This window comes from Parambassis ranga, chromosome 24, assembly GCF_900634625.1.
Source record: "Parambassis ranga chromosome 24, fParRan2.1, whole genome shotgun sequence".
NCBI lineage: Eukaryota > Metazoa > Chordata > Actinopteri > Ambassidae > Parambassis > Parambassis ranga.
This window is the reverse complement of record NC_041043.1, coordinates 11,765,232-11,785,902: the sequence shown is the minus strand read 5'-3', so window position 1 is coordinate 11,785,902 and position 20,671 is coordinate 11,765,232. Positions and strand designations below refer to the sequence as shown.

The window sequence follows — 20,671 nt, the reverse complement described above, 5'->3', positions numbered from 1 at the left end:
CTGGTGAGGAGGGAAAGATTTGCATCAGTGCGCTGCGACCGCCTAACACAATACATTTGGGACTGCAGCCTAATTTGTTTATGGCTAATTAAGCAATTAAGCTATCGGTGAACCCTGACGCCTGGTTTTATTCCACAGCTAACTGATAGTTGGATGCAGAGCATTACTGAAAAGCAGTTGGAGCACCGCCTTATAGCCACGCAGTAAATGCAGCAATGATCAGCAGTGATTAGCATAACTTAATCACTGGCTTCAGGGGGTGGAGGTTTGTATCTGTTTGCACTTATGCAGAAGGGAAACTGCAATGAAGTGAGTTATGCTAATGTATCCCTAAACTGCACACCTACACACATATAAACAAATAGCCTCATCGCTGCCACACACACACACACCAAAATGAATGCATACAATAATTGCATTTTAACTATATGCCCTTGCTTGGCTGTAGAATACATTACTGTGTCTGATTGTCTGCATGTGTGTGTTTGTGTAAGTGTGTGTTTGTACTTTTGTACATCTGTGTGTGTGTGTGTGTGTGTGTCCTCTAATCAATGCAACAATGTAACAAAGCCCCCCCCCCCCCCCCCCCCCGAATTTATTTACAGCTCAGGCAGGGCGTCACCATGGTAACAGACAGTGAAATCGGATCCTGCACCACAGTCATGTGATAAGGTGGGAATAAATAAACACGTAAACAACCATGTGTGCATCGAATAGGCTCACACACACACACCACACACACACACACACACACTGCACCTCCTCATCTCCACTCAGCCCTCTAATAACATAACACACTTCAGAAGAAAGAGGAGTGCTCTTTTCACCAAGTTTCAGAAGAATCAATAAAGAAAAATACATTTACACTTAAGTACTGTACTTAAGTGGAGTTTACAGCTTTACATGTTTAAAATTAGCCTTGTTCTTCTTCTTCCGTTTGTATTAACACCAAAATTGACATTGATATTTAACCTGGTGAGAAATAATGATTATTCCATCCTATTAAACATTTGTGTTAAGTTTGGTCATAATTACTTTTTAAATTCCTGAATTATGGGCAAAAACAAGTGCTGCAAATATAAGCTCATATAGCACCGAATCAATCAATCAATTAATCAATATTAAAGTGTCAACTTTAACTATTGCTAAATCAATGTTCAAAGACATGAAATCAATGTTAGTTCAACCTGAATTCAATAGTTAGTTAATATAAAAATAAAAAATGGTCTTTACATTGACACTTTCCATACAGACCAATTGGCAATTGCCACTTAAGCATCTGCATGACTGTATGACTGGGGGGCATTAATTCCTCAATCCGTGCATTTTATGGCCTTTTAAATCCATTTTTTCTTTTATTATTATTTATTCTCCTGATGCAACAGAGGCCCTAAATCATACTGCTTCTGCTAGATCTCATCAGACCTTAATTACAAAACAAATATGAAGAGTTGGTCTATGGAGAGAGACAAAGTATTGTTTGATCCTATTTGAGTTGTATGAGACAGATGATGCCAATTTAATTGTACAAATATAAATTATCCCTGCAACCTTTAACCCTTAAAATGTCATTGACTCCATGTGTTTCTAAGGTCACCATGACCTTTGACCCCTAAATTCTCTTGTTTTCATTCTTGAGGTGAAGTGAATGTATCAAAGAATAATGTGTAAATGGATCAGATAAGAAGTTAAAATAAAAACCTTTAGCTCCTTTACGCTAACACACACCGTTAGAATCAACTCGTACCTTGTGTGCAAGTGTCTGCTGTGTCCCTGTTTGATTCTGCGTCCAAATCCACCAAGTGCCAGCAGCCCCGCCCCCGCTGGTCGCGGCGATCCAGGCGCAAACGAAGGCGCACGCCTTTGCTCAGCACGCCGGGCAGCCAGGCGACAGGGGACGGAGGACGGACCACTTCCAGAGAGTGAGAGTCAGGGTTGAAATCCCGTCCTCCTCGCAGCCTCATGCCCTCACAGTCCACCAGTGGAGGACAAGATACATCACACTAAAAAAGGAAAAAACACTCAATGTAAAATAATTTCTATGAAACCAGCTAGAATTGAATATGATTAAGTGCTTCATTATTCTATTGATCAAGTCTGTGAATTCATTTCAGGCCTTTCAACCCTCAGGCAAAGACGAGTGACAAAGAGCGGGCAGACTGAAGACAGACAGAAATGGAGAAGAGAGTCATCGAAGAAGACAAAAACATCAGAGAGGTGAGGGTGGGTAATTACACAGAGCGTGTTCAGGGGTCACACTAGAGGCTAATGGGTGAATATGGCTCTGCTAATGATAAAAGTGTCTTTTGTGCTGTAAAGTGAATGCAGTGTGGCCTCCAGGGGGCTGGATTTACTGATTAACAAAGCTTCACTCTGCTCCATACTGAATGGAACAAAAGAAAGAAGGGAAGCCTGAAAACTTAGTTAGAGTTAATGGAAACGTTGCATTTATTAATTACCTCACTCTGCAAGCACATTTTACTGTGTGTTAATTACTGTTTACAGTTTACCAGAGGATTATTTATCACCACCAAGTTTAGACGTTTAAGGCTTATTTTGCTTTTCATAAATAATCTTACAGCCTGCAGTATGCGGCTTCTTCAATCCAAAGGATTATGTGTCAGTATGATGAGTCTATGACAGATACAGGAAACACTGACAAGACACAAAATCACTGTATTATTCAGGGTCGAGACTTTTACCGGCAAATATTACACATTCAACAATAAGTGGCGCTAGATACATGTAAAACAAGTGCACATCCTCCAGGATTGAAGCAGCATGGCCCCTATAAGCTGAGTGAGTGAACCAGCAACAGCAAAGTCCTTAAACGATACTTATGCAGCCAAAAAATACAGTGTCAGAGTGTAACTTCAGAAGACGGCACGCCCAAAGCGACTAAAAAATGCTAACAGTCTAAGAAAAGCGAACCGCGACACAGGCTAGCTGAGTGTTGATGTCACTTCTACTGTTAATGTAAATTACAGTAGGCCATGGAGAGCCTGTTATCAATTACAGATCATATATCTTATGGTATGCCATAACCGGTTTATTTTTAAATGTGACTGTATGTTTTGTCATAGCTTTAACACAGACATTTAATATGCTATATGAAAATGAAAAGTGAATGCAAATTAATAGTATCAAGAAAAAAGATTGGGGGGGTCTTACATTCATTTTATTTGGAACAAAACAGATATAAATCTGAATAATTCAAGAGTCAACTTTATGTGTTTTTGTTTGCAAAAGCCTTTTTAAATCCAAAGGGGGGGATAAAAAGCAGATGAAACACTCTCTTCAGAGCTTATCTGTCAAGTTCAATCAGGACTGAGATAAAAAAGTGCCCTCAACCTTGAAAAATTTCTTAACTAAAATAAAACAAAAAAAAGCACAAACATCAAACGGTTGTGCTGAAAACACATCCAAACACACCGCGCACCATTTAACAACAGCAGCTGTACACACACTCGTGTTTTATGTCCATTCAATCAAATCACTTGTGCTTTGGAGTCCCGCCAGGAGTGTACCTGATGTTTTTTTACAAAATCGAATCGAACATGCAGACACACTGTTTAGTCCTATGAGCTGTACAACACAACTGTAAAGCTGGAGACAGTGAGTGGGATGAAGGAAGTCTCCCTTTGACTGTAGGCTGTGAATAACTCAATTGTCAATCAACCTGCTGATGTCATGGCTTAATCCCTGCTCATGGTCAGCTCTTGCTTCCTCTTAAATTTAACATTTTTAAAACTGACCTCTGCATGAACAGTAGTGCTGGTGTTTTATTGTGAAAGAACCAATCATCTGTTTGCCTATTCAGTTCAGTAGGGACCACTGTGAACACACCCAAATCTACGTTAATTAAGTTATCGCAAATAAATCGTGCCGATCTTTGCCGGCTAAACAAACAAATTATAATTTGTGTCCAGCAAACATTTTATGTAATAAATTAATAAAACAGATCATTATATTTATAAGACAGCTTACGTAACTTCGGTTCCCATTCTTTGCGCCAGTCCACGCAATGCATTATGGTACATATCGCCAATATAGTGACCATTGGATTGACGCTACTTTTCCTGATGCATTGTGGGATACATTGAGGGCCCTATATGAGGCCTTATATAGCGAATAGGAAGTGATTTTGGACACAGCCAATGATATACACATATGAGCTCGTGATTGGCTGAGAGAGTCACATGGCCTTCTTCAGGTAAACACGCTGCAGTGCATTTTTTTTTATTGTTTAGCTGTATTTTACACACATGTTCTGTACTCTATCTAATCAATAGGCTATACCTTACTCTGTGATGTCCACAGCCATCCAAACTGATAATAATAAAGCAGAAATATAACAAAAAATTACAGAAATATACATAAAATTATATAAAAAAACAAAAACAAACAAGAAACATAAATAAATAAATATAATCAATTAATAGATATGGACAGCATAATGAAAATGACATGATTCAAACCAAGGTATTAATTGTTTTTTTTGTTTAAATTTAATTTAATTAAATTTGTTATTTCAAATAATATTTAGAGAGAGTTCAATGGCACATTGGTGTTTCAGTTTAATTATTTATTATTTATTTAATTAATACATTTTTAATTTTGGCACCTCCAGTCCTCCAGAGATAAGTTTAATATGTCATAATCTCATCATGACCTTGTCCATTCATGCTGTCTGTGTGATCATGTCGGGATTAAAGGGTGACTTTCAGCTGGAGTCGCTGCTGGTATTTACCTACAGTATCTCCATGTGCTCGGTTCATCCGCGGGAATCCATTTCTCCACAGCCGGCTGGCGGAGCGCAGACCCCCACACACAGCCGCTGCACGGAGCAGCGGGGACGGCAGGAAACACCAGGGGACCTTCGCTCCTTACAAGTCCCGGTTCCACCCCTGCAGATGCGGCAGGAAAACGAGCGAGTACCGTGGTCTGGTCTGCAGGTTGTTGGGGGAAGAAAAAAAAAAGCAGTCGCCGCAGTCTCACCTTCCTCCCTCCCTCACCTCACCTCACCCAAAAAAAAAAAAAACGACAGGAGTTGGAAGGTCCTCTCCAGCCTGCAGGGCGCAAGTTTAAGAGGAAAGAAAGTGGAGCGTGAATAGAAGCTGCTGCTGTTGGGTGGAGGATTTCCCTATCTGCGCCTCATTTACCTCCACTGCTCCACAACAGTCAGGAAAAGACCGCACTCCAGCTGAAGAGGTGCAGCCCCTTCCAGATAAGAAACACTCCACATGAAATAACACTGTCAGAATTTATCATGAAGCCTATTGGTGGCTCATTAGAAAGTGGATCTTTGGTGTCATGTCCCTTTACAGTGACAGTTGGCTCTTTATTGACCATGGAAGGAAATCTGATCACTGTGTTATCCTAACACAACTCCACTCTGGGCTCATCTCTCATCTCTGGACATGAAGTGCTCAGCTGACCACCAGCTTTTACAGGTCCCTCGGTCTAGGTACAAACAGTGGGGTGATGGTTCTGTAAAGCGCTTTGGTTGTAGTAAGGTGCTTTTTTTGTTCAGATGCAGTTTTATGAGCTCCTGTTGTGTTTCTATGTGCTAATTAGACAGAAGAGTCTTTCTCCTGGCCACCCTTCAAAACAAACTTGTTCTGTTATTATGTTCAGTGAGGCTTGTCGGCTCTGACATGTAGTTCTTGGGTTGTATTTCTCTGATCATTGCACAGTCTGACCTTGGGGGGGGGGACCTTCCTGGGGCATCCACTCCTGGGAAGATTGACAGCTGTTCTGAATGTTTTAAACAGTGGTGGAGGAAGTACTGAAGCTTGGTACTTAAGTAAAAGTACAATTATGCAGCAAAATATATACTTAAGTTAAAGTAGAAGTTCTACATCAACAATGTAGAACTTCTACATAAAAGTCTTAAGTACTTTTAAATGTACTTAAAGTATTAAAAGTACTCACATATTTGATACATGCTCGGGTTAAAATAATCAAAGAAATCATCTTAAAATTAAAATGGACCATGTGTAGTTAATTTACATGTTCAGTCCAGAAGCAGCTATGGACAGGTCTGTGTGTCATGAGGCAGGCTGTGGGCATCAAGTGAACAGAGAGGCTGCTAATAAAGCATTTTTACTGTGTAAGTATTCCTGCTGTAGATTCATGTTATGATTCATGTTAATCAGACATTAATGGATGGACCTGTGTTAGCAGACAGCAGCTAACTAGTTAGCTACCTGAGCCAGAGCACCATGACTGAGGCTCATTATAGAAACACAGTTGGCAGCGTGACACCACCTCCATGCAGAGTCTGACCTCACATCAGTCCAGCACTGTGTTCATCACATGTAACAAGTAACTACAAACACTGTAGAAATGTAGTGGAGTAGAAAGTACAGGTAACAGCTGCAAAATATAATGGAGTAAAAGTATAAAGTATGCACTATTATTTTTACTTAAGTATAAATGCATAAAAAATTACTTAAGTACAGTAACAAAGTACAAATACTTAGTTACTTTCCACCACTGGTTTTAAATAAATATAATATAATAATAAATAATCTTTCTCACTGTAGAAGTAGTTTAAAATGGTTGTTTTTGTCTTTCCCTCTCAGCATCGTGTTAACACACGCCTCCAGCATCTGCTTCTATAGAGGTCAGCACACCTTATACCCTATGGAAGCAGGAAGGAGCTCCTTAGTATTGCTACATAAATAATGTTACAGCAAAAAAAAAGTTACATGTGGTGTTAGTCTGATGTTATGTATGTTAACAAAGAAATAAAAGAGAAGAATGGTAAGAAACTAAAGCAGTTCATTTAAAAGTTTTTATTTGAAATGATTTTAAATACAAATAATATATTTTTTTTTTCCATTTACAATGACCTTTGTAAACAAAAGTGGCAGATAGATAGTCATTGGGTAGTCTGTCCAAACTGAGGCGGCCTGCTGGCCTGGTCGTCTGGATGAGAGATGGTGTCGTATTTAACCTCACTGCAGTTATTTTCTTTTTCTTTTTTTTTGTCCACACAGCATTAATCACTGATGCTACATTCTATTGCAGAGCGATAAATACTCAGAGTACAATATTACCTGTTAGCATACACCTGCTTTGAACACAATTATGGGGGAGGGGTGAGGGAGGGTATCGTTTGTGTGAGAGTGTGTGTAGTGTTAGGAGAGAATCGTGGAATCAACCAAATCTCCCCCACACTGACATGACACACTTCAAAAAATGAAAATAAAAAAAAAATGTTGGATGGATAAAAATAATCTGTCAAGCTGTTGACAGTGAGAGGCCCACAGAGCTACACAAAGAACCTTTTTTCCCCCCAGTCTAACGTGTAAAAATCATCATTAGAATGCAACAAAGACGAAGACTGATGTGTTATAACTACAGCTTAACTGAGACGAAAAGAAAAACTTTTTTGTTTTGTTTTTAATCAAAGAAATGTCTTTTTTTTCCTTAACCAGAAGTGCTTTTGACAGAAAAATGAAAAATCATCCAGAAAGAATTGATGGAACTAAAAACACTTTTTTCCATCAGAAATGGCAGTAATCACAAAAACTAAGCCTGTTCTGCTTGGAGAGACAAAAGGTGCTGGACAGAATGCGCTTAGTGTGTTCTCTGATCATGAGCTCTGTGTGTGTGTGTCTGTGTGTGTGTCAGGGACTTTGAATCCCTTTAACACACTTCTACATACAACATATAAGAGGCTTTGTGATGGCAGGAACAGTGATATGTATCCAAAGACAGAGAAGCTATCGATCACTATGAAGAAACAAATGACAACACTGTCGTTTTTTTTTTCTGCTTTTGTAGAAACCACCGGTGCATAGCACCCAAGGACTTATATGTTGTGGTATATTGGTTGTATTCATAAGGCCTTTTTTGGACAATGAGTATACACTGGAATGTGCTACAATTGTTAAAAAAAAAAAAAAAATAGATGAAGCTAGGATGTGGCTTTTCACTTCTCTGAAAAGCCACATGATTATATATCAGTATCTTAACCCCTTAAAAAGACTGAAAAGTATGAAGTATATGAAGAGTACTCATAATTCAAACAAACGTTAACACTGCAAGTCTTATCCATTCCCCCTCGATTACACTTGAAGTCGCAAGTTCTTTTATAATCCGCCTGCCTTTCGACGGTCAGAAAAATACATGGATAACAGAGGCTTAAAGAACAAAAACTGACTGAAGAGCAGTATTTATCATCTCCTTCAACACACAGTGAGGACATACGTACAAGTGAATGGCTGGTATGACAGCGAGGGACAAGAAAAGGAAAAAAAAAAAAAAAAAACTAGCCCCATGCTAAGAGAATTTCCCAAAATGGCTGGATGAAGACAGCTAAAGCTCACACTTCTGCGGTTTTAAGTGTACAATAGAAAGTATCATTGGTGTGGAAAACATCAGTGTCGAGTGATTTAAAAAAAAAAAAAAAAACAGGAGCGAGAGTATTGACATGAGGTCCATACGAGGTCATGTGTTTTTTTTTTTTTGTTTTTTGTTCAACGGAATTAACTGTTTTCACATCTCCCCCTCAAGAAAAGAAGAAAAGAGTAGTAGTAATAATAATAATAATAATAATAGGTCCTCCAGTCCACAGTGTGTCCATCTTTCATACCTGTACAAAGACATACAATACCCTATACACACACACACACACACACACTCACATGCTCACCCACTCACACAGGCCTGTTAGTATTCACAGAATTCCCTTCCGCCAGTGACGGAAAGCGAATGAACAAGTCTCTGTAGAAAAGAGAAATAAGGTCGGGGAGGGGGGAGAGAGGGGGAGTTTGGGTCACAGTCCAGGACATTTTAAAAGTAAAAGAGGAGGAGGGCTCTGAGTGTATAAACTGCCCCTGGTGATTGTGTGTGTGTGTGTTTGTGTGTGTGTGTATTGGGCACGGCTTCACTGCTCCTCGTTGGCTGCTCTTGACTTGAGTGCTGTTGTGGGGGTCAGGAGTGGATGGGTGGCCAGTTCATGGGAAGTGGGGAGGAGGAGGAGGAGGAGGAGGAGGAGGAGGAGGAGGAGGAGGAGGGTGGGGCGTCTGAGAGCATGTGCCTCGTTCACGCGTTCAGTCGTTGTCCTCGTCGTCATCTTCGCTCTCCTCGATGCCGTCGCTGTCCTCCTGCTCTTCGTCCTCTTCCTCCGTGTCGGGGATGTCCCACTGTGGGTGGTTGTCCATCATGGCCTTGGCCTCGTGGACCTCCAGCTAGGAAAACAAAAAATATGTGTTTAAACACAAAGGGGACTTCCCTCCAACCGTCATCCATTCTGTCACATGAGTATAATGTGTCTCATTATAACAAAACTTTTTACATTACAATGTGACACTGATCCATTTTTTTCTTTCTAGCATAGCAGTTTAGTGCATTAGTATACGTTTAGGTTTTTTGGCCTTGTTGTAGTAGTTATATCATCCAGTGAAACCATGCACAACCCATGTGTTGCGTTCAAAGACAATTGTAAAGTGTGACGATTTCACCTATTTTGAGAGTTTCTGGCTATGACGTCAAAAAAAATGCTTCAACAATCACGGAAAAATCAAACATTAAGTGCGCTTAAGTAGTTGTCAGGTGCTCAAGATAAAAACAAAACTACAATGCAATTCATGTTCTGTTTGGCATGCAGCAGATTTCCTTTTTCCAAACCCCTTGGCAGCAGTTAACACCATTGTTCAGCAAGCTTCTGCTACATTTTGGCCGCAGCTTGCGGTGTCTGTCATCCCAGCCACTTTGGCAGGAAAATAACCATTCTATCCACCACAGCTTACTCTGATCTGGTTCAAGAAATTGGTTCAGCAAACTACTCCTGCCAGTGGAGGGCATCCCCCTGTGAAATCACACACACACACACACACACAAACACACACAGCTTTGTAGTCACCTTGAGTGGTTTGATCTGATCCAGTCCCAGGTATGAATCAGAACGGAGGATAACAGAATATTGGTAGTTTCCTGTTTTGGAAGGTGCGGGGAACTTCAGCTCCACCTGAAAACACAACACACACACACACAAGTTACACCGTTTGATTCTCTAATGCATTGAATAAAAAAGAAAAACAGCTCTGCAGCAGCAGAGGAGCGCAGTGCAGTAGGTGACGACAAACAAACCACCACATGATGATGGGGTCCAACTGTAAATATTAGGCCAACATTACCTTAGGCTGTGATTACTGTGCTGAGCAATTACATATGGCAAACATCTAATTATCAGCACAATGAGGCTAATTATTATTCAGTGTGCGAGCAGAGATTGAGCTGTGAACATAGCTGCAATTTACTGCCCTGGCTTGTTGATGAAACAAGCCAAACCCCTCCGCCACCCCCTCCAAAATATGTCATGCTCACACATGCACGCAGCTTATAACCAGTCACACAACACGAATGACAGGAGGCACTGTTACAGACTAAGTGATGGTTTAGCTCAGTCATGCATGGGACGGTCACCTCTTGCCATTACATTCTTTCAGAGTGGAGGCAGCTAGTGGTGCAGAACTACACAGGCCTCATTAAGCTTTTACCTTGCTGTCAGTCTGCGCTGTTCCTGGAGAACAACGGGATCAGAGGTGCAAATTGTGCAAAACAATAAACACACAGGCACCAGCTGCACACACACACACACACACACACACACACACTCCTTGAGGAAATAATGACACACAGTGCAAAAGGTTGCCTAGCAACAGGATGTGCTACAGTGCACAGGAAACAAGAAGTTGTTAACACCTTGCCACTTCAGGTGGAGTATTATATGATAATACAATACAGTATGTACACACACACTAATGATTGTATAAGAGTGCACATTTCCGGGATAAGTGCTCTGTGTCTTTTCTTTTTCAAAATAAGGGCAAGGAGCCCTTCTTTTGTTCCACTGTAGTGTGTTACTCTCCTTACAAGAACACAAGTATGACGATAATCTCACCTCTTCTGTGTCTTTTAGTGTGCAGACGTGGTAGGGCATGGAGACGAGGGTCTGATCTCTGCGGTCTGCGATGTAGAGCCACCACCACTCCTGCTTCTCTTCGGGGAAGTAGAGACTGTAGACGGGGTGTGTCACCTTTGACTTGGTTTCTAGCAGGGCTCTCTCTCGCCGCTGGATGCTCTGCTGCAACGCCTCCCACTCCTAAAACGGCAAAAGTGTGTGGGCAAAGGGAGGGATAGGTCAGACACATGTATCATTCCACTCTTACAGGTCAACAGTAACATGTAACATTTCCTGACCTCCTCATCGTCGCCGGCCATCTCATCAACCTCTGTGTCACTTTGTTTGTCACTGTCTTCGTCTCTCTCGCTGGGAGAGTCTTTGTTGGCTTCGCCCTCGTCCGACTCGCTGCCTTTGTCAGAAACATCGTCCTCGTCTTCCTTTGCCGCCGCTGCTGTTGTTGTTGATGCTGCAACGACTTCCTGTGACACCAGCGTTGACATCAAGAATTTACAGTCTCATTTTTAATAGTAAAATATATAACTCACTAATAAGCAAACGCTTACGTTTCCTGCCACGTTGCCATTGGCCTGCTTCGTCTTGGCAGGAGCAGGAGTGGCCTTCTTCTTGGTTAATTTTTTCTTCTTGGACTTGGCTGCCTTTTTTGTGCCTTTATTCTTGTTCTGCCACACTTTGTTTTTGGCTTTACTCGCGTCTCCTTGCTGCATATTGACAACACTCTTTAAGCATACTTATCCGATTCATCCGAGCTGATGTGTTCATGTGTGCATCTTATGCTTACCGCTTCCTCTGTTGTGGTGGCCTCCTCTCCTCCACATGGTGTTGCCTCCTGCTCTTTCTCAAACATATCCTACACAAACACAGGTAACAAGAGGCTTCATAATCATGCACACGGTCAACACTGCCCCCTAGTGGTGTTCTATAGACATGTAAAATTAAGGCACAACTACAAAAACTTGTCATGTCAGCCAAAAGCGACCATGTCTTACCGCCATCCGTTTTCTGGTTAAGGTGACAGTTACTGTGACAATTGAGCCTGCTGTGATGTTGTTGCTGTCTTCATCATCAAGGACTAAAAAAAGGCAATAAGAGCGTTCAATACATACTCAGGCACAAATGCTGCAAAAACTGTTCCAACATGCATCTTTCAGGACTAACCCTGGAGCTTGGTATCCATGGTGATATGAGGGAAGCTGCCCAGCACAGCCATAACCTCATCATACTTCTCCTCCCCCAGGAAACGCAGCATGCTGCGTCTGTCGGAGTCCTTTAGACTCACCAGGTCCTGGAGGCTTCGCACCTTGTACTAACAAAAGGAGAGGATGGTTGAGAGAATATATAACCTTTACCACTTTCTTATTTGATATATAGACAGTTGGAAGGTACCTTCTTAGAAATGCAGTAACGGAGGTGCTCCTCCTCAAAATGAGGCAGCTGCAGCAGAGGTGACTTTGACTCCTGTAGGCCCTGCACTATCATCTGGGTCAGCTTCATACAGTTCTCTATGGTTATCAGCCGAGGAGCATGGAAACCTGAGGAGAGGCATGGCGGTGTGCAGAAATTAGGATATAGAGGCAACGAGGCATAATAACACGACTGAACTAAAAACATTTAAACAACTGTGCTACTTGTACTGTTGTGATTCAAAGCAAAAATGTTTGTATGAATGTATGCGTACCTCCTCTGCTGTTGGCCATCATAGTGAGCTGACAGCCCACATTGATCATCTCCTGGAGGAGAGCAGGACTTTTCCTTCCTACAAACCTCTGATCTGAAATGGAAACAAACGTAATATGATAACAGTCATAATTTCATGATGTGGCTAATTCAGACATATATACAGCATGTGGTAAAATGTGTTTTTACCATAGAAACCAATCAAAACTTCATCAGCTTGTGCAAGGTGTACATTTTTTTTTTTTTTTTTTTATAAATCAAGACATGTTAACAAACCTATCATGTTAACATAGAAAACTGACACCAGGGAAATGATCTAATCTCTGGATTGAGGGTAAACTTCATCCATCAGCACATATCATCTATTTATCATGCCAGATAATGTAGCCAGGATTTATAGTCAAACAAAGACACAGCTAATCATTAACATTTCTGTGAATATGTGAGCGCACCCTACCTTCCTCTAGCTCCTCTGACACATCCATGCGGGCCAGGTGAGCGAGCACTAAGACTCTGGCCTTCAAACTGTACGGGTAGCAGAACGGAGGCTCCTTCTTCTTCACATTAATATTTCCTAACTCACGGATCAACTGCAAGATAGGAAGGAGAGACTCATTATGACAGAATATACAGTCTTTTGTTTGGGTGACAATGAAAAAAAATCTAGCTAAAGTGTATGCTGTAGAGTGAGTCAGTTTGTCCTCAGAGCTCCTTGGGACAATAGAAAACATTTCCCTTTGAAAATTAGAAACGTGACGTTTACCTGTGGCACTTCAATGTTGTCTGTGGGTCTTATGGTGGCCTCTTTATTACTGCGAGGGTCAAACTCAAATGCTGCAGTCAAAACCATGACTAAACCTGTAGGTCAAAGTTAGACTAGATCAGAAACAGAAATGTAAAAGTATACAATAAATTTAAATGCTTAAAAGTTTCTTGTACTAGCTAACCAGGTTGAATAATCAAGTGCAGAAAAGTCGCGTATTAAGCTGTGCTGTGAATACAAAGGCAAAACTCACGCTTCATGTTCATGTTGGGCGTCTTGTACATGAAGTGCATAAAGAGTTGTGTCGTGTTAATGAGAATCTGGTCTCCACTGTATCGGATAGAACGGTACCACCATGTGCCCTAAAGAAAAAGAAGACTGTATGAAACCCAATGAACTGTACAGAACCTGGCTGGAAATGATGCTGAAAACTTACCACGACAACAGGAAGGATGACCATAAAGGCTAATCCATACACCAAGAGCACCTACAAAGGACAAACAGGAAGTTTGACATGTAATGTAAAACAGTTTGCAGAGAGGTTCTAGATACATTTTATTGATCGCATCAGAAATCACACCACCAATACATTTAGAAGTTAAAGAAAAAAAATATGTACCAGCATGGAGTTCTTCTGATCGACAATCCAGGCAGGCAGGGCGATACCAAAGCTGGTTGCTATAAAAAAGGGAGACATAAGAGACGTCTGTTTGCATGCTGAAGGAGATGTCCAGTAAAAGCACTGGGCTAATTACACAGTCTAAACAATAGATGCATGTGTGAACATAGGGATACTTTTAGCTCCCACTATGCATTATTGGGCATTCGTCTTCTATTGTTTAATACATTAATGGCTAGCAGAAGCTGACTCACCAGCTCACACATGAATAAACCCACAGAGTGTTAAAAAAAAAAGAAAAGAAAAGAGAGGAGCTTTACTTACCCCCTGGACCATCTGGATTACCGTATATTTCCCAGTTCTGTCGCGACTGTTCATTGGTCAGACTGCAGAAAAAGAGAAAGGAAATGAATGGATCAATACAAAGCTGTGTGCTGCAAAGTGTTTTCAATACCACATATATATGGCTGGTTTTTACAGCAACACAGTACTTACGCAGCATAGGCTTTGGCGATTCTCATAAATGTGGCCTCATCGCCACCTTTGTCAGGGTGGTACTTAAGTGACAGCACGCGATATTGCTTCTTGATTTCTGACAGCAATGCACCCTGGTGACAGAAATAAAGTCATGTTCAACAACAAAAAATTAAACTTGGGGATTTTATTGGCTTTCTCCAAATTTCAGACAATAAAAAAAAATGTCTTGTGTGTGTGTTTACCGGGTCCAAGTTAAGGACTTCATATGGGTTATACTCCTGGTACTCTCTGTCCAGCTTGGACACCTTGTAGGCTAGCAGCAGGAACACAGCCCACCCAAATAACAAGGCTGCTTTCCTGAAAATGTTAACACACAAACAGAACAACATGTCACACATAAACATCAATTTTGTGGATACGATGTCAGTATGTCTCATTTTAGAGACAGCATGGAGTTGAATGAGCAACGGTGCTGCTCAGTCTCTTTACATATGTACCGTAGGTAATAAAGAAAGTGGTCCAAACTTCTGTCCATACATTTCAGCGGTTCTGTGGTACTGAGGCAGCTTGATGACCCAATGATAAACCAGCTCCAACAAACCTGCTTGTAGTCAGCTGCAGAGCTATACTGCTCTGCCAGTGATTCTGTAACTGTAATGGAGGTACTGCTCCAATGTGTCACTGCTTGGGGGTTTGTCACTCATGACAGTATGTCGGCCAGAACACAACTTAATGATAAACATGAATAAAGAGGACACACAGGGTGGATTCTCCATCTCTTTACTCATGTAGATGGGAGGGAGTGGTGTAGAACAACAGAACAGTCATTAGTTGAACTCAAATTCCTTGAAGTAGTAATAATCATCACTACAGTCAAATGTATTCAAAATAAGTATTTCTCTTTTTTGCACAAAGCTCTAAGATTTATAAAATAACAACAAACATATCGGTAGCAAACCTCACATTTACCATAACATACAGTCTTTCTTATCACCTAATTATCCATCTATCACTATAGAATCAACATGTATTAACGATGTAGCATAAACAGCACCGCTAGGGTTGCTAATTAACCAAACTAACACATTATCAAGAGATTATGAGAGCACACAGGACGAAGAGGAACAATGTAACCGAGGCATCTGTCTCATTGAACACAAACACAGCCGCTTACTCGTGGGTCAGCAATGCACTCTACTGAGAAACCTCCACCCTCTTTCGGTGTCTGCCTCCCTTGCGGGCAGGTATGTGCACATTACATTAGTAACAATGCTGCTCATGGAAAATGTATCGGAGTAAAAGTATCCAACTCATCAAAATTAAGTAGTCAAGTAAAAGTAGAAGTAGGAGAGAAAAATAATATTCCAATAAAGTACAGATGCAACTTTTTAATACTGAAGTACAGTAGTCTTACTTCCTTACAAATATCTCTGGTACAAGGAATGATCCTGCTGCTGCTAGTCAGTATTTTATGCTTCATACTTCAGACTGTACACTAAAGCAAGCTTATATTAACACGTCGCACACAAGCAGAAGGGGAAGCAAGCTTCTGACATTGTTGTTGTTTGGTATTTATGCAGGGAGTTGAACTTGTTTCCATGACAATTGCAAAAAACCTATGGCCTGCTCTGCAGGATCTGTTGCCATGACAACAGCTCACTAGCCTGAGTTGTCTTGAGTAGCTCAACCAGAAAAATAATACACGATGGATTCCTATAATAAACACCATCGCTATGAAATCATCACAAGAAGGAATCGGATACAAGAGAGCCTGAGACAATCATTTTCATTCATTCCACCCTGATAAACAAGCTGTGTTTTTCCACCAGCTTCACACACAAATGCAATCAAGCAAGAGGGGGGGGTGGGTTATAAATGTTGGTTGCTGAAGTTCTGAGAGTAAACACAGGATGCAGGTCTAGTGGGTAGTGGGAGTGACGACAAACAGCTGAGCTGGTAACAACATAGAGTGGATAAACACAGTTTAGAAAACAGGGCAATGTTAATCTGACCGACTAAATGTTTACGTCAGCAGCAAGCATCACCAAGAGGAATTAATTTTCTGAAACTGTACAGACTCTGCAGCTCTATGTCTCAGCTTCACACAAGAGTGACATAACATCACTGTCCAGCTGGAATCACATGCTGACTGAACCTCCAGCGATGGGAGGAGAAGGTTCTCTGTGCACACAACTCAGGCAAGTCACATCCAAACAACAGGGATGCGACATTCAGCAACAACGTGAAACAAACAGCCACATAAACAAGCCAAGGATGTTATGGCCCTATCATCTGTCAACATTTAGTTTGTGAGAAAGGAATCCAAATGAAATATTCCAGTGCCATAAAACTAAACAATGAATAATTCAGGAGTCCAATAAACTCATGTTTACTCATGCAGACTATAATTAAGAGTGATCAGCTTACATTGCTTTGGAAGACTTTCTTGGAAAGTCATCCTATCAGTTGAAAGCTGCATGTGTCAACAAGCAGCCACTCTCTCTCTGTGTTTATTAACACAACAACAAAAAAATACAATTGACTGGACTCACTTTAGCGTTGGGACGATGCTCTGCTGTGACTTCATCAGCCGGAGCCGATACCACAGACACCTGCCATGTACCCTCCGAAGGCTCTTCAGACGAAGTTGTTCTGGAAAGAGGATGTAAGGAGACAGAGGTTACTGAAACATCTCACACTATCAAATCAAAGAACGATCAATACTGGTAATGCCCCAGTCAGCTGGGTAGGATTACACAGGATTGGAAAATGTGGCAGATATAATATCTAAGCACACATCAGGAGGGTGTGATCTGTAGCTTGATATTAATTAGGAAAATCTACGTTCTATACACATAACAGCAATAACATAGGCATAAGCATATGATGACTTGTCACATGCTATTTCTGGCAGCCCGGCTAGGTAAAGTTTGCCTCCATGAGTTACATAAGCCATGCTTTGTTGTTGACTGACAGTAAGCTTTACTTGTAGATAAGGACACATCAGGATAAGGTTAATGAATGCACAAAGGGAAGCATAAGAACCCTGTGAGGCTGACGCTGAAGCTTTAGCCTAACCAGCTCTATGTTTACCCACAGAAAAACGCAGCAGTAACTAAATTTAAAGAGAGACAATGCATGGTCGAGTATCAAAGCCAACGGGGTAACGGGTCAACACCTGCTGACATATACTGAGATTTAAACGGTGAATGAGACGTGGGCATCATCTTTGTAACGTGTGCTAGCTTACATTTATATGTTATGTGTCGCTGGGTTACAGTGAACGACAACTGCACGCACTCCCAAGTTCAGACTTACTGTTCGCCCACTAGAGAGCCTGCATAATATGTTGCTTGAACACTTTATGATACACTAACGGAGTTGTTAGTTAGCTCAAGTTAGCGCTTGAGCCAGTCATCAGGCCTTACCAGCATTCTGATCCCGGGGCCAGAGGTAATATGTGGCTGGGATCACAATAAGTCCGACGAAGGACGTTAGGAAATAGAAAAAGGTATTGCCGCTGTCATCGTACTGGAACTGTTGCCCGGCCATTTCGTAGCGGCGCTTAGGTCGCCCTTCTTCTCCACCGCTGCGCTTCCCCCTTCTAGCCCAATGTGTGAGACTTGATAGAGACTCGTTAGCTAGCCAGCTAGCACCAAGCCAGGAAAGCTCGATGCATTGGTGTACGTGGTGTACGCCTGCGCAATGTGGTCTCTCTTCTTCTTCGGTTGTTGTTGCAGCGTTGTTCACCGGTTATTACTGCCACCCAGAGGTGACAACAATGATAACACCAGCAGAATTATTGTGATTTTTAGTTTACACATGAAATTATAATTTTTGGATATTTTTTCTGACGTAAATGTGGAAAAACAATGTTGTGCTCATTTATAACTTCTTAGCCAAAGTAATATGGTTTTCTAAAAGTTGCCTTTTATAACATTTTAGACATTTTTCAGCCATAGCAAATAATTTCATGGAAAAAGTTTGGCTTTTAATATTTTATTTTATTTTGCCACATTGATTCTCTCATATGTGGACAATGATATCATCCAGATGTTTGCGTTTCAAGTCCGGCACAGTAGCATCCGAGGCAGGATAACCAACAGGAAGTAGCATCAGCAGCTTCTCATTGATTGGCCGTTTGAGGAGGAGCCTGAGCTTGGGGCCACAGTTGAGGGGCGTTGTGGTGACGGTAACAAGACCCACATTCTGATGAGTGAATGCACAGGAGTTCAGCTGCTTTGCCAGACATGATACTGCATTTCAAAATAAAATCCTCTGCTCCATTTTTTTACCTGTAATGCAGCCAGCAGGATTCCACAGGATATGGAGACACTGATTTCATTGTAGTAGTGTGTCTTTTTCTTGCTGTTCGGAAGGATTCCGTAGGTCTGCTTAAAGATAAGGATCAGGTATGGAGCAACATCCAGGTACTCCTTAATCCAGTTGGTCCTGCAGGAGCAATGACATTATGAGACAGTGGAGAGTATAAGGACTTCAAATGTGCGTAAGTACTGACGTTTACCTTAATTTGGCCAAATCATGGACCCACTTGTCCCCCATCCTCTGACGGTAGTTCATCTCCTCCTCCTCCTCCACTATCATTCTGATCTGGTGCTTCATCTCTGGATCGGAAACCACAACAAAGGTCCAGGGCTCTGTGTGTGCTCCACTGGGTGCTGTACCTGCTCAGAAAACACACAGGTGGAAGAAAGCGGATTTACAAAGTTACAAAATCCAACATTACATTAAAAAAAATATCTAAACTGATAGTTGACGATGTTTCCTGCCTGCGGTGCGGATGACATTATCAATGACTTCTCGTGGGACCTGCTCTGGGCTGATGAATCGGACAGACCTCCTCTGGTTCAATAAAGTGTAAAAATCCTGGGCTCTCTTTAGCATCGTCTCCTCTGGGTAACGTGATGGTGAATAGGGTACATGTGCAAGGTCTTCCTCCTCATGGCTGTCCACCCAATCAGCATCTTCTAAAAGGGTGAGAAATGAGACACCAGTGAGAATTATTATAAACCAGGCTACGTGCCAATTGTAGACATTAGGCTGCATCTCAGTGTCTGAATACATTATATGCACGCTGCAGGAACAACACCACTACACTACAATACCACATTTGTTTACATTGGATAAACACTAGTATACACAAAGAATGTCCTGCTTTTTCGACTGTGCACGCATATTTAAATAACTTTTTTGAATGCGTTCTGGATATGTTATACATATATTTTTAAAAAAGAGTCCTGCAATGCCTCATGAAAAGTTTGTGCTTAGCTCTCACCGCCTTCTCTCGCTGTGATTTCTGTATCGTCTTGCAAGTCCTGGTCCACCCACGGCCTAGACTCCACTTTGGACGCCACCACTTTAGTTTTGGAAGTCGAGCTGGTCTCCCGTGACTTCATGAACAAGAAGCCTACAACCAGACACAGGATCGCCGCCAGCACAGGCGTGAGGACGGACAGGAGAGCCATGACTGCGCAGGGAAAGAAGAGGAGGAGGAGGAGGAGGACGTGGGCACGTTTGTGTGGCTCAGATCCGATGTTATGAAACACTATAGGCCTAGTACTACTTGTAGTCTGGGGTGGGTCTTAACGCTGAGTCAGAGCTTCTTGAGGAGCAGTGGCCCATCAGCTCGCAGCTCTGTTGTTGTTTTTCTGCGTGAACTTGGTGCGTAATGCCACAGCGCTATAGAACAGCTGCGCTCCCATTGGCTGATGGCGTAAAAGTCAAAACTACCATAGACTGTTCACCAGATCATCGGCAGTCAGACCAAAGTCCTGCTATAAAGTTAATATTCCACCTGAGGTCTGTCTGTTTATACATGGCCAAGGCTAAGGTTCACAGTCAGGTCACTGGTTCACTATAAGTGTGATTAATTTTGGCTTCCTCAATACAATAATTATTGTGTTGATTTCATTTTCATAAGCATATAATCTACACTACAATGAGAAAACTACATACTGTTGTGATTACACAGCCAAGTGTTCAAATGGTGGATTTGAGATGGCCAACAGGTGGCGCAACAGAGCCACTGCAAATCTGCAATTTTGGAATTGAACCCAGTGAACTGATGAGATGTATTAACTCATCCACCACCAAGTGTCACTTTCTACAGCCCCATATCTCACCAGGCCACATAAATGTCTTATAATGTTCCTAAAATAAAGATATTACTGCAGAA

The 20,671-nt window shown here is 41.6% G+C and overlaps 2 protein-coding genes across 3 annotated transcripts; both read right to left on the bottom strand.

Moving 5' to 3' along the window:
• Window positions 1–6,785: 6,785 nt before the first annotated feature.
• sec63 (SEC63 homolog, protein translocation regulator) lies at window positions 6,786–18,166 on the bottom strand. Of its 2 annotated transcripts, XM_028397500.1 has the most exons (21): window positions 17,904–18,027; window positions 17,028–17,127; window positions 14,718–14,832; window positions 14,494–14,606; window positions 14,323–14,384; window positions 13,999–14,057; window positions 13,816–13,866; window positions 13,633–13,741; window positions 13,380–13,474; window positions 13,074–13,206; window positions 12,618–12,710; window positions 12,326–12,471; window positions 12,098–12,245; window positions 11,929–12,011; window positions 11,721–11,789; window positions 11,485–11,640; window positions 11,218–11,400; window positions 10,919–11,119; window positions 9,878–9,982; window positions 9,020–9,203; window positions 6,786–8,983 (listed from the first exon to the last, which is right to left on the bottom strand). In XM_028397500.1, exons 1-20 carry the CDS (start codon window positions 18,025–18,027, stop codon window positions 9,066–9,068), a joined length of 2,283 nt encoding a protein of 760 aa, XP_028253301.1. In that variant the 3' UTR covers window positions 6,786–8,983; window positions 9,020–9,065. The 2 variants fall into 2 exon arrangements, with proteins under 2 accessions (XP_028253301.1, XP_028253302.1); XM_028397501.1 differs by having other exon boundaries at window positions 6,786–9,203; window positions 17,904–18,166.
• A 292-nt stretch (window positions 18,167–18,458) lies between these two features.
• On the bottom strand, window positions 18,459–20,219 carry iyd (iodotyrosine deiodinase). Its single transcript, XM_028397502.1, has 5 exons — window positions 19,772–20,219; window positions 19,266–19,463; window positions 19,001–19,160; window positions 18,771–18,927; window positions 18,459–18,684 (listed from the first exon to the last, which is right to left on the bottom strand). The coding sequence occupies exons 1-5, from the start codon at window positions 19,959–19,961 to the stop codon at window positions 18,502–18,504; spliced, it is 888 nt and encodes a 295-aa protein (XP_028253303.1). The 5' UTR covers window positions 19,962–20,219; the 3' UTR covers window positions 18,459–18,501.
• Between the last annotated feature and the right edge of the window lie 452 nt (window positions 20,220–20,671).

Bases quoted from the DNA above. Each gene is read 5' to 3' on its own strand.
- sec63 (XM_028397501.1), bottom strand. From the start codon at position 18,027: ATGGCCGGGCAACAGTTCCAGTACGATGACAGCGGCAATACCTTTTTC. The intron at 14,833-17,027 runs GTGAGTCCAGTC...TAACATTTTCAG, and splicing joins AGCATCGTCCCAACGCTAAA to GAAAGCAGCCTTGTTATTTG. The intron at 13,867-13,998 runs GTACATATTTTT...TGTCCTTTGTAG, and splicing joins ATCAGAAGAACTCCATGCTG to GTGCTCTTGGTGTATGGATT.
- iyd (XM_028397502.1), bottom strand. From the start codon at position 19,961: ATGGCTCTCCTGTCCGTCCTCACGCCTGTGCTGGCGGCGATCCTGTGT. The intron at 19,464-19,771 runs GTGAGAGCTAAG...TCACCCTTTTAG, and splicing joins AATCACAGCGAGAGAAGGCG to AAGATGCTGATTGGGTGGAC. The intron at 18,928-19,000 runs GTAAACGTCAGT...TTGCTCCTGCAG, and splicing joins CATGATTTGGCCAAATTAAG to GACCAACTGGATTAAGGAGT.